The sequence below is a fragment of the Chroicocephalus ridibundus genome, chromosome 1 (assembly GCF_963924245.1).
Source record: "Chroicocephalus ridibundus chromosome 1, bChrRid1.1, whole genome shotgun sequence".
Taxonomy (NCBI): domain Eukaryota; kingdom Metazoa; phylum Chordata; class Aves; order Charadriiformes; family Laridae; genus Chroicocephalus; species Chroicocephalus ridibundus.
The window spans coordinates 206668219-206680845 of record NC_086284.1 but is presented as its reverse complement, the minus strand read 5'-3'; the positions used below and the strand labels follow the sequence as shown (position 1 = coordinate 206680845).

General features: G+C 41.3%; 1 protein-coding gene across 4 annotated transcripts; it reads left to right on the top strand.

Annotated features, from left to right (window-relative positions):
• The first annotated feature begins 2489 nt into the window (after positions 1-2489).
• ARMC10 (armadillo repeat containing 10) lies at positions 2490-12564 on the top strand. Of its 4 annotated transcripts, none has more exons than XM_063323503.1 (7): positions 2490-2765; positions 3972-4117; positions 5302-5436; positions 6773-6949; positions 7984-8055; positions 8250-8442; positions 9326-9446. In XM_063323503.1, the coding sequence occupies exons 1-6, from the start codon at positions 2627-2629 to the stop codon at positions 8424-8426; spliced, it is 846 nt and encodes a 281-aa protein (XP_063179573.1). In that variant the 5' UTR covers positions 2490-2626; the 3' UTR covers positions 8427-8442; positions 9326-9446. The 4 variants fall into 4 exon arrangements, with proteins under 4 accessions (XP_063179573.1, XP_063179571.1, XP_063179574.1 ...); XM_063323501.1 differs by lacking the exon at positions 8250-8442 and adding an exon at positions 8765-8819 and having other exon boundaries at positions 2491-2765; positions 7984-8060; positions 9326-12564; XM_063323504.1 differs by lacking the exon at positions 8250-8442 and adding an exon at positions 8765-8819 and having other exon boundaries at positions 2492-2765; positions 9326-9493.
• Positions 12565-12627: the final 63 nt, after the last annotated feature.

Genomic DNA, 12627 nt, shown 5'->3' with positions numbered 1-12627 from the left:
AATTTGTGCGTAAATGTTCATAGGTCTTGGCTTAGCTTTGATGTTCCTTAATACAGGGACCAGTATCATCTCATTTATCTTCACACCAAGCATTCTGTAACTTCATAATCAAAATATAATAAAATGGAATAAGAAATATGGCTAGATATCAGCAAGCACAAACCTCTAGGAAACAAGGAAAAAAAAATGAGAAAAAGGTCTTACACAGGCTGATTTTTAACTGGTTCCTTCTTTTAAGAAACTCCCTTTAATCTCAACCCTAATTCTTTCATTTTTAGTTTATTAACTTAATGCCGCTGTTGCTATAAAGGTATTTATAACTTTTGCTTGTAAATGTAAATATGAGCTATTTTTGAGTGCTGAATCAAGAAATACACCTCATACAGATACACCTTATCTTTTTGTTTTTCTGTGCTTAAAAAAAAACAGAGACTGATCAAGACGCAGGCTCTCAGGAGAAGTACTCAGTCTGTGTGGCAGTGCTGCTCTATAATTATTCTAATTGGCTCAAGATTTCTTTATTAATGTTTCCATGGAAATCCTGGCTGCAATAGCTGCTTGCAAATGGGGTCTATTTTTGGAAGCTTAAAAGTATCAGGATGTCTCTTAAACTTGTATTTCAGCATTGTGCCTTTCTTTGTTTTAAGGAAACTGAAAAACAGCTGCTGCAGATTTTGAAACAGGCAGGGGGGAATGTGACAGAGGTAAACAGGGAAGAAATACAGAGAACCAGGTGAGAATCCTAAGGGCAAACCCACCAATTCTGTTTCCCACACAGCCCTTCACGTTGTGACAAACAGTTTTATTCGCTAACATTTCATGGAAGTTTATTTACTCCAGGACCAACAAATAATCATCTAAAATGTGGTCCAACACCATCTTTGACACGCCATAAAAAACTGATCGTAGCCTCAACACTCAAAAAGGAGGGAAGTATCCAGCTACGGCACGTGTCAAAGTTTATAGATGAAATCTAGTACTTCTATAATAAAAACTTAAAAACTTAAGCAAATCTAGGGAAGATGTCAATGCTTCCCTAGATTCTAGGGAAGATGTTCACTGTGTTTGCCTTCATTTCAGTCACCGTGTGAGTTTAAACATGGATTAAGAAGAAAAATTACCTTGTTCCACCTTGTTCCTATTTTTAAAGTTTTCACAGTTGCTTGAAGGAAGCTGTTAAAAAACAGAGCAGAGCAAAAACACGTCCCGCAGCAGCAGCATCAGGGGTGTGAAATACCGGGGCCATCGCTGAGGGACCAAGTGGGGCACGGGGGATCCTCCAGGGGAAGGGGGGAAACCTCCCTCCCACGGACACCACCATGGGAGTTTGTGACCCCACCGACTCCACTGGGGACCAGGGCGGTGGATCTTTAAAGGCCAGGGGCGGCTGAGGGGGCGGCTGAAGGGGCTGCTTCCCCCAGCCCGAGACACGCTCGCCACAGGCACTGCCATGGCGCACTCAGGACGGCCTTTCCTGCCCTGCCCAGTGCTGGCGCAGAAAGCAGGGCCGCGGGGCGGGGACAGACGGGGGTCCCGGGCGGGGAAAGGTGGTGGCCTTGGCAGGTGTGCCGCCATTCTTTCGTAGGCGTCGAGGAGGTTGTGGCAGGGATGGGGGCTGAGGGACACCATGGTGGTGCTGGGCCTGGGCTGAGGTGGTCAAGGGTCCCCGCGGCCGTGACAGGTGCCTTGTCCCTGCCCCGGGGACAGCTGCGCGCCCCGGCCTGCTCCTCGGGGCAAGGACAGCTGGCAAGGCTCCCACGTACTGGGAGTCCTGGAAGGATGAGAGGAGGATGTGCCCTTCCTGCTCCCGGTGGGCCCAGGGAGCCCCACTGGCCCTCTCCCTGCCAGTGCCGTGGCTTCCCGCCCCAGCCACGGGGTGTTCCTCCGAGGCCAGGGGGCTGGGGCCAGGGCCGGTGTGGCCCAGCAGGTTCACAGAGGCTCAGGGTCCCACAGGGCAGCGGCCGGGGTGGCAGCCAGGGGACCGTTGCTCAAAGCCCCATCCAGCCTGGCCTTGAACACTTCCAAGAATTGGGCATTCACAGCTTCTCTGGGCAACCTGTTCCAGTGTCTCATCACCCTCACAGTGAAGACTTTCTTCCTGGCAATCCAATCTAAACCTACCTTCTTCCAGTTTGAAGCCATTACCCCTCATCCTGTCACTACATGCCGTTGTGAAAAGTTCCTCTGCAGCTTTCTTGTAGGCCCCCTTCAGACACTGGAAGGCTGCTTATATATATGTGTGTATTGATTTTCAGGGGGGTTGTGTGTGGTCTCATTGACCTCTTCATAAAACAGCTTAGAAGCTATGAAGTGCGTTTTCACGCCGCCCGGCGGCAGCAGCCCTCCCTCCGGCGGGGGCCCGGGCTAGGGGCCGGGGCTCGGACTGGCTTTCGGGGGCGCGGGTTATTGTTCCCTTTACAGCAAAAGCCCCGTCGTTCCGTGGATTCGCGGCTCGCCGCGCCCCGGCGGGCTGAGGGACGCCCCCTTGCGCCCCACAGAGCCGTGGGCTCGGCACCCCGGGTGTCCCTGGGCCGGGCAGAGCCGAGGGCCGGGGGCAAGAGGGCCGGGGGGGCCGGGGCTGGGCCGCGCCGGATGGGGCGGTGGCTTCCGCGGGCGGCCAGGGGAGATGGGGGAGCCGCGGGGAGCGGCGGCGAGAGCGGCGGCCATGGTGCTGGCGGCGGGCGCCTGCTACTGCCTGTGGCGGCTGGCGGCGGGCGGGCGCCGGGCCCGGGCCCAGGGCCGGGGCGGGCCGGGCCCGCCCGCAGGTGAGGGGCTGGCGGCGGTGCGGGGCTGCGGGCCGGGCGCCGGGGCAGGCGGAGGAGGCCCCGCCGGGGCCTGGGCGGCTCCAGCGCCTGCGGAGCGCGGCTGCGGGCCGGTCCCGCCTGGGCCCTGGGGGTCAGAGCTCCGCCCTGATGCTTGTCGGCCTTGCAGTAGCCGTGCGACGTTTTTAAAGGACTCTGCAGCACGTTTGGTTTTTAAAAAAGCCTAATTTATTTTCTTAAAGTCCCCTAAAGCGTACATCTGGTCAGTGTATTTACTTAATGGGATGATTTGCCGTTCTGTTATTTAAGTTATTTGTGTTCCCTCTGTAATTCAAAGCTAAACAAAGTGTTTAGACGAGGATGAGAGATAAGGATAAAAAGCGATTTTGTTTTTCAAGCTAGCTACTGGATTATCATAATTAACTTTGACCTTTTTTTTTCCCCCCAAAGAATATGCTATGCTGTTTGCCTGGTGAGGTGGTGGCAGCAAGTATGTGGAATTACAAAGGACTGGTTAGCTTCTCAAAAGTCGTCGTGAGTCATCTGTGACTAGTCCAGCAGCCATAGATTGGGTCTTCAGGCTGCTCAGCCTGAATGGTTCTGCCTCCAACCTGGCTGAAAATGGTCTTTGATGGCATTTGTGTCACCCTTTTATAAAAGCCAGGTACTCCATGACATCATCCTGACTCAGAAACAGCCTTGCTCAGTTGGTTGAGTGATGCCACGGTGGGCATGTTCTTAACATTGTGGCTGTTACTTTGTCAAAGGACCTCAGGGTACAAGCAGAATGTTTCTGGAAGTAATTCCATAATTTCTGGAAGTAGTAGTCTGCAAGTCAGAAATTCTGTTTTCCTACAGTGTCCAGACAGATTTCCATATTTCATTTCAGGGAACACAAGTTAAAAACTTAAGATGTTTGGTGAATATTCCTAATAATTTGAAGGGGAGGTTTAACCAAAGAGTAACATAGCTCAGGCTCTTACTATGTATTCCTTTTTTTTTCTACTTAGAAGACAGGTAGTCAGAGGACTCAAGAAAAAGGACAGAACAGTCTTTTTGCCATGGTATGACGGTTGGGCACAGTCAAACTTAGAACGATGCGTCCTACAACTGAGAACTGAACATCAGCTTTGTAAAAAAACATTTAGTGGTAACTAAGTGAAATATCTCAAACTTGGTATCAAGTATTTCATTTTTAAACACTGACAGACAACAGCCCTCCAGTGTCAACCCACACCATGGATGCGGATGCCCTACAGAAGCTTATTCATTTGCTCCAGGCCACAGATGATCCATTAATTCAAGAGCAAGCTTTAATCACTCTCAGCAACAGTGCTGCCTTCTCTGTAAATCAAGTAAGTATTGTTCTGTAGAAAACAACAGTGTTTCAATACCAGTCAGAAGATGAGAGGTGCTGTTTTGCTGAAGAGTGACACAGGACTGAGAGCTGGGATAGCCTGTGTTCTAAAATCCATATTATGTTTATGCCTTAATTTCTGCTAGCCCAAATAATATAGTTTACCAGCTTCACAGAATTTATATAAGCTTAATATTTGTTCAATTTACGTTCTGTACAGGGTTTTGTATTTTAAAAGTGCTGTAAATGTATCTCTTGTTGCTTACAGTTATGTTAATGAGAGGGTTGAACTGGAGAAGGGTTAAATGCTTTAAGGATCAGATTTGAAATTTACTAAGATAATTTAAACTAATTTCTTATCTTTACAAATTTGTATGCCATTTACATGTTAGCAACTTTCCAACTATCCAGGTCTCTTCAAATCAATTGGAAATATGATGCAGAACAACTTTGAGCTGGATGCAGATTTTCATGCCTTTGAAAAGGTTTAACCTCCAGGGTCCCACCCTTTTGTTCTTTTTTTTTTCTTTTTCCTTTTTGCTTTTTGTGTGGTACTTATGACAGCTGTCTATTCTGGCTTCTCAAAACTGTTTTCTTAACATAAATCTCTCAGAACAGAACATAACTGAATCCCAAGGCCCATTGGCCTAATTTTCATTTTCTTGAAAATAGTACATGTTTTTTGCAGTGATGGTTAGAGTCTAAGTGAGAAAGATTTAAAAAAAAATCAAGTGTAACGGAAAAAGAAAGATAAAGTTTTAGAACTTCTACTCATAATAATATAAAGCTGCATCTTGAAATTCTGTTCTGTTCAGTCAGGACTTTTAGGTACTGTGACCTGGCTCAGCTATTGTATAAACTCATTATGCAATAATTACCTTTGATTCTTTATAATCTAAAATGCTTTAAGCGTGCTTTGCAGGCCAGATTTTAAAAGTAAAGGTGTTGTGCCATTGTCAAATAATGCCAAATAATACTTTGTCCCTAAGAAGGATTATTCTTAATTTCAATGGAAGCAATAAGGCAGTATCTGCTAACGCTCTCTCTTTAAACAGAGGAGTCTATTCTGGAAGTCTTCATTTACACATTACATTTGCATTAAAATGGAAAATTTGAGGAAAGCCTTCAGCGTTCAATTAAATTTTTTTAATAATCTTATTAAATATCTGGTTTGTATTTCAGGATATAATCCGAAATTTGGATGGCCTTTCTGTTATTGGAGGAATGCTCTCAGATTCCGTTCCTAAAGTTAAAGAAAAAGCACTAAATGCACTTAATAATTTGAGTATGAATATTAAAAATCAGGAAGAGATACAGGTAAGTTTCGTAAAGGAAAAAAATCAAAGTAAATGAGACACAGGAGACGATACAGGGCTTCCAGCATGTTTGTTAAATAGAAGTCAGGATGACAAAATGTTTTGATGCTGGACATAAGAGTCAGCAGATCGGGATGATCGGTGCATCCCAAGGCCAAAAGGGTAACTTAAAAATGCACTGTATCGCTGGCACTTACTTTTTTAAAAGACAGACAGGAAACTAGGCAGTTTGTGTCCAGCTTCCACCAAATGCTATTAAATAGAGATTGTGCTGCTAAGTTAATAGTGAAATTATGTGGGGCAAGATGATTTCCAAGCATGTCTAGAACATCAGCAGTGGTTGTTCAATAGGATGGAATTCAGACTGCGCTTACCATGACTCCTTAGGCAAGGGAGGAGAAAACTGTAACTGATACCCTGGGTTTGTATGACACCAATTTTTCAGGGTGATGAACTTTCATCTTAAAAGAATAGCAAGTAAAAATGAGAAGTCCCACTGGTAAATATAGTAGATGGTATGGATGTGAAGGGACCAACCATCAAAGAAGCGTCCACTTTTGACATTATCAGATTAATCAACAGACCAAGACATGTCCAACTAGTGAGCCAATGCAGATTTGAAGATTTCTACTGCTTTTTTTATTAGCTTGATAAAAAGGCAGTTTGATTGTACGTGGTAGTTTGCAGCAGCTTTAGTGCTGAGCAACTTACTTTAAAGCAGTGCTTGCAAACAGCAAATATTTATACAGGCATATAGGTAGAAAACAACTCCTTTGGTAAAGGCAAAGTAATTTTTTTCTTAGGAATCCAAGATTCATTGTATACTGTCATCCAGAAGAAAACCTGGTAAAAGGTAGTTGTTAATGTGACTTGTCATCCCTGTTCCTGAGGTGAGTGGGCCACGCAATTGGAAGAAAGGATTTTATTCCAAGACTTGTCCTTAGCTTGTTCTCAACATTTAGGATGATGTTGGTTGCTGCAAGTGATTTTTTTAAAATAACTTCTTAAAGCAAATGTGCCACTCCTGAGATGGAGTCAAAACAATTTGGGTTTTCAGAGCATTTATGCTTCAGGAAGGTTAGTGGGCATAACTCTGTAACGTCTGCTTCTGTCATGCCAATAGAATATTTGAATATATTCAAAACAAAACAAAAAAGTACTTGTTTCCAAGAACGTTCATCAGGTTATCTATTCAGCCAGCAGCGTTCAAGAGGTGGAAGGTAGGCTCAAGAGGTAGAGCCACTGCTGTGGCTGGACTACTGATACTATTTGTGAAGAGAAAATCTGCTTGTATCAAAAAATGTCTTCTCTTTTTATCACCTTCCCTTTTCCCTCAGGTGTACATTACGCAAGTTTGTAGGAACGTTGAGTCAGCTCCCCTGAACTCTGATCTGCAGCTAGCTGCACTCCGATTGTTGACAAACATGTCCGTTACCAGTGACTACCACCATAAGATGATAAACTCAATTCCCTGCTTTCTTCATTTGCTTTCAGAAGGAACAGAAAGGACACAGGTACTGGGCAGTGTGTTGTTACAAACCATTTATGAAGCTGCTTTACTTGCCTCTTTTTTACTGTTTTTTTTAAAATGGTTTAGACTGTGCTTAATAAATCAAATATTCATTAATGATAGCAGATAGTGCATAAAATCCTTAAATTCCGAAAGAGGGGAGAAAGGGAGTCTTGGTAGTGGAACCGTTGGGCTAGAGCTCTACTGAAGCAGTTCTGTGTGCGCTGCTGTTGTCCTGTGCCTTTGCTGTCACAACTCCAGAATTCTCTTCTGTTGGCTAAACATCACTACTGCGTCACAGGGCAAGGAGAATCTGCATGTGAAATGCTTCACTGATGCACGAACCTCTCTGGGGAAATGTGCCAACCTGTGATAACCTAAGTTAGGGATTACTTTTCACTTATGCTTATTACATCTCTTGAAGCCCTAGTGACTGCAGTGGGAAATTGTGCTCATTTCTATATTATTGTAATACTGAAAGAAGAGAAAAGCTTCAAATATTTATTCAAGATGTCACAGTACCATCACTATCAATGTATTCAGTTGCTCTATCGGATCAAAACCAGTTTTCCAAAACAAATTTCCACTAAACTTAGTAGACCTATTTTACTTAAGTACAGTAAGTAGCATTTGGCCTTTTCGTAGTGTTTAGCTGAAAGATTAGTGTCACAAGGTCCAGGAAAGTACAAAAGTGTATTTGTATATGCTTCTGATCACATTTCCAATACAACTATCCTCTGTATATTTTAAAAATATTCTGTATTTTGCCTACTGTGAGTTGTTTATAGATCTTGCTTTATTTTGATGTATAAGTCAAACTGAATTTACTTGTAAAATGTCTATACTTTGTACATACATGCTAGTGGCTCTATAAGATCTGTTTTTTCCTGTACCAAAGACTGAAGTGCACAACTCAAGATGTCAGTTGACCCATTCTACCTTTTCCTCTCCAAGTTGACACTAACACTATTGATGCCCGTTACTGCTGTACTTACTGGGTTTGGCGCTCGCAATGAACTTGTACGTTTCTCATTTCAGATTCAAGTTTTGAAAGTACTTGTGAACTTATCTGCAAACCCAGCCATGACAAAACATCTTCTCAGAGCTCAAGTGAGGTTCTTGTTGTTTCATTATATTTTTAGCATTTATACATGTGTATGTGTGTAGATATGTGTATGCATCAGAAGAATTTTAATGCATTAGAAGTATATATGCAACTCGAGTAAAATTCTAGGCAGTAGCAGTACCTGGTTAAGATCAATAGCTAGAAGTGTACATTCTTTCACAGGCTGGCTTTCTTCCAGCGTGTAATCTCATACAGATACTGTACTGGCAGAGGGGGAGACACAGTGGCTATGAACTTGAAGACAGTTGGTCGTACTGCCTGTGTACCATTCCAAATAATCAGTGACAACTCACAGAAGCCGGCTCTCACCTTCCTTTTCCACCAAAAGACCAGTACTGTGAACTTTTTTATGTAATATATAAGGTACCCTGGTAAGTTTCAAAAACAAACCCAGAACCTCATTTCCAGACATGCAGTCAGTATATTGATTGAAGACCAGGTACAAACATCAAATACAACCAGTACTGTAAGTGATCCTTCTCCGCAGCTGTTTCTAGAGCTAACGTACTGTACCCAAGACAACCAAATTCCACTGAAAACCTCACCCCTTTACTCAAATGCAGCCAAAAAACTGTTGTCTCTAAGCGCTATAAGTGACCTTTCCCTGCGCATTTACTTATGTCACTTTATCTGACATTTGCTATTGCTGGCCTTGGCATACAGGTTTATTTCAGTTATATCCTTTCCTCACAGCAAAACAAAGAGTCGGGGACTGGAATGCTGCTGCATCCTCCTCCCCCTCCCCAAAGTAAGTTTCTTAAAACATGCAGTGGCTTTTATTTTTGAGCCATCTGCCATGAGCAAAGCTAGTCTAGATACTACTGGCTTGTCATTATTAAAACAAGGGTAGGGTAGCTAAATAATTTAGTTCTCTGTTAAAAGTGTATCCTTTCCTCATTTATCAGATGTGCTAACATAAAAACATCCAGATCACTGCAGATGGCAAAAGCAACATTATTGAGAAGGAAAGCAGACCCTCTCTTCCAAATGGGAATTTTCCAGACAGTCACATTTTGGAGACTGGAAGCACAGAGCATTTATTAGCCTGTGATGCACAAGCCAGTCTTTTCTAAAGAGGAAATCTGCATGCTGTGCAAGTTTCTGGCATGCTTTCACAGCTTATAGAGTTCTGGTATTTCATAGGCTTTCTCTTTTAGGTGCAGATTAATTTTTTTTGTTTTTTTTAAGGTTAGGTTTAGTTACGTGTACTTAACTGCTGTTGATTAAGTATGGATTATTTCTTGAATATCTTAGGTGCCATCACTGCTGTTACTTTTTGACAGCTGTATAAACAGAGATATTCTGCTTAGAGCCCTGGCATTTGCGGCAAACTTGAAAAAGAACGTGAACAATGAAGATGGCACCATCATTCAGGACCAATACAGTGAAGATTCAGTTTTCTTTACACTCTGCAGAGACTCTGTCCCATTCGCTCAGAAACTGGCCTCCTTGCTACATCACCCTGATACAGAAGTGAAAGAGCAAGTTGTGAGAATATTAACACAATAGTGATTTTTTTTAAAAAAAGACTGACTTGATGAAAATATCTAATCTTGGGAATGCTATGCTAAAAAAAAAACCCAACAAGCAAACAATGTATCAACCAAAAAATACTGAAAACCACCATATTGTTAGGTACAAATCAGTTACTATAAAAAAGAATGCAATGTATTTAATATAGAGAGCATAACAGATTTTTTTTTTCTTTCTTTACAAGCAAGATAAAAGCAATAGCTTAATTAGTGGTGAGAAACAACTGTACAGCTGGTACATGTACACAAAGGGGGAGGAATAGTTTAAAACTTGAAAACTTTCCTATGTCAACATTTTAAATGTATGAGTAAACATTTGTCAATGTATGAGTGGCCATTTTAAATGTATGAGTAAAATGAATTGAAATATTCTTCTCAATGTCATAAAGAATTTTTGTTGCCTGAAATATTTACAGCTGTTGAATAAATACCTCTATAAAATGGTGCATTAAAGATTTAGGAATTAGGCATTTATGTTTTATTAATCTCATATCTGCTAAGTGGGTGCAGGCACATCTTAGAAAATACTAGATAAAAACAATACCAAACTATCATTGGCTTCCTACAAAATTAGTATTTTCAGTGAAAACTGCGTGTTAAAAGTTATCCAGCCCATGCTTTTTGCCCTTATCTGCACGGAATATATTCTAACCTACATTCTCATACGCTTAGTATGTCTGTTCCATCTGGCCAAACTGCAGTGGAGTTAACCACAACCATGCAATGTTTCTACACTTGAAAAAAAAAAATCAAAAGGATTTTATCTTGCTTTAAAATTGTCACTTTAAGAAAAGCATACATATTTTTCAAAATATTTTATTATGAGTCAAAGACTATCTGCAGCTGCAATTCAACATTCTTATCTTCATTAAAGAAGCCTACAAGAGCAGCGTCATACCCATTTTTACAAAAGCTTCTGGTTCTGTAGCAGCCCTTGGACCTGCTTTCCTTAGAGAGCCTTACTGCTTTTTCTCTGCAACTGGAACATCATCGGAATAAACACTTCTGTTGAGTTAGTCCCCATAAAGTTTTAGTCATCAATCCAGCGTTAATTCAAAATGAAGTGGAATACACATAAACATCATTGTAAATGAACCTGAAGAGTTTCACTGATGAACATAAAAGATAACAGCAAACTTCATACTAAAAGAAGACTGCTAAATCTTCCTAAACGCGGTGGAAAGTAAAAAGTGTCAGGTGCAAAGGCTAGAAACAAGTTTTCCACCTTGTACCATTCTTAAGAGAGCTTTATTACCTCAACTGTTCCCAGATGCTTCCTCTCTCTAAGATAATATACACACTCTGCTCTTCATAAAATACTCTCTTCTCTTTCTGTGATTCAATAGATATTTATTTTCAGTAGGTGACTTTGCAAATAGCTACAACTGCAAGAAAAATGTGACCTTGAAAATACAACACATCTATGTCCTGATCAATTGCGGGGTAAAGCTACATGTATCTAGCTTACCTACATAGGTAGTTTTAAGACATCAGGAATACAATTAAGTCAGAAATAGAAGCTGGCATGATTCCCAGTCAGAACCCTGACAAGGGCTGCATTGACGGCGAACTTCCCTTTCTCCTTCCCACTGTTCCAGAAATGCAGTTCATTTTGTAATAAGCAGGTTACATTACAATCACGTAATGTTTTGCTACTTTTTGTAGATATATTTATTTTCTGCTTCTGTATTTTCAAAGAAAAATAAAGGCTAAGTCAGACACTAAGAATTTACCAATCCCACCTTCCTCTTCTGACAAGAGCTTAGACAAGTCTGTTCTAGCTATATCTGATAGACGTGTGTTTTCTTAAGCTCAGCAACAGAGATGTCTCCATGTTCCTCTTCATGTTCTTCAAACTCAAAATAAGTTTTTTAAATAGCATCTTTTTGATAATTAAAGTTGATCTCTTATGTTTTGCTTTGATAGTTGACAGAAACCAGTGACCATTGTCCCCTTTTCTAAAAATATATGAAAACTTGTTACAGCGTTGACTCAGTCTTCTTTTTCTGGTCTAGAAAGACCTATTTTTAAATGCTTTCTTCATAAAACAATGATATTGAGATGTTTTGAAATCATGCGAGATGCTCCAAAATGTCTTCATGCAAGTGTGTCTGATTTTTTTAGACCCCACCCCCACATCACCAAGCAAAGAGTAACTGTCACCTTTCTACATACAAATGCTGTGAATTATTAGATCCAACCCAAAACGTACACAATTACTGACCTTTAGTCTCTGATCCTTGTAAGTCAGTACTTCTCTGCTATGTGGCTGCTTATCTAGGTATTCTGTATTTTAGTTTCAGTCTTTCTTTCTGAAGTACAGAATTTTACAGAATAGTCTATTGATGATTTTGAAAACTAAAAAAAAAAAACCAAACAAAAAAACCACCAAACCACCAAACCAACTTCAATTTTAACCATGTCCTTCAAAGTACTCAAAACATCCTGCAGCCTGGTGTCCTCCACAATGTTGTGAACATGCAATATGCATTGTATTATCCAAATCGTTATTGAAGCTATTGTGTAAATGCGAGGTCCAATAGAGACTTCGTCTGAAATACCCTCCCAAAATCAACCCTGAAAGACTGAGTTTTAAACCAGTTTTGAACAAATTCTGGTGAATACCTCTAGACCCTACTAGAATTACCTTTTCAAATACAGAAATCTTGATATTTGACAAATATGAGTTCCACCAAAGGAATATAAGCAACTTTTTCATGCATATAAGTGTAATCCTCCATTCCAGAACCCCTCCTCAGCATGAACTTGGACTAACTGATCTTTGCCTCCTTGTGCTGTTCCTTGGTGGTAGTATTAAGGAACTTCTAGGACTTTTCAATATAAATTTTTAAAAGGTAGCTGTCAACAGTTAAAAGATTACTTGTTTGCTGCTAGCATGAAATCTCATTAACTGGTTTTAATTAGTTGCTAGAAGTTCATGTCTTTAAATTGCGGGGAAATAATGTGTCTTTTTTTTTTATTTATCTTCATGGAGCATGAACATAAAATGTAATGCACAGCAAG

What these genes read in the sequence shown, in the direction of transcription:
- ARMC10 (XM_063323501.1), top strand. Translation starts at nt 2,627, where the DNA reads ATGGGGGAGCCGCGGGGAGCGGCGGCGAGAGCGGCGGCCATGGTGCTG. An exon ending in CGGGCCGGGCCCGCCCGCAG is followed by an intron (nt 2,766 to 3,971) that starts GTGAGGGGCTGG and finishes AAACACTGACAG; the next exon opens with ACAACAGCCCTCCAGTGTCA. An exon ending in CTGCCTTCTCTGTAAATCAA is followed by an intron (nt 4,118 to 5,301) that starts GTAAGTATTGTT and finishes TTTGTATTTCAG; the next exon opens with GATATAATCCGAAATTTGGA.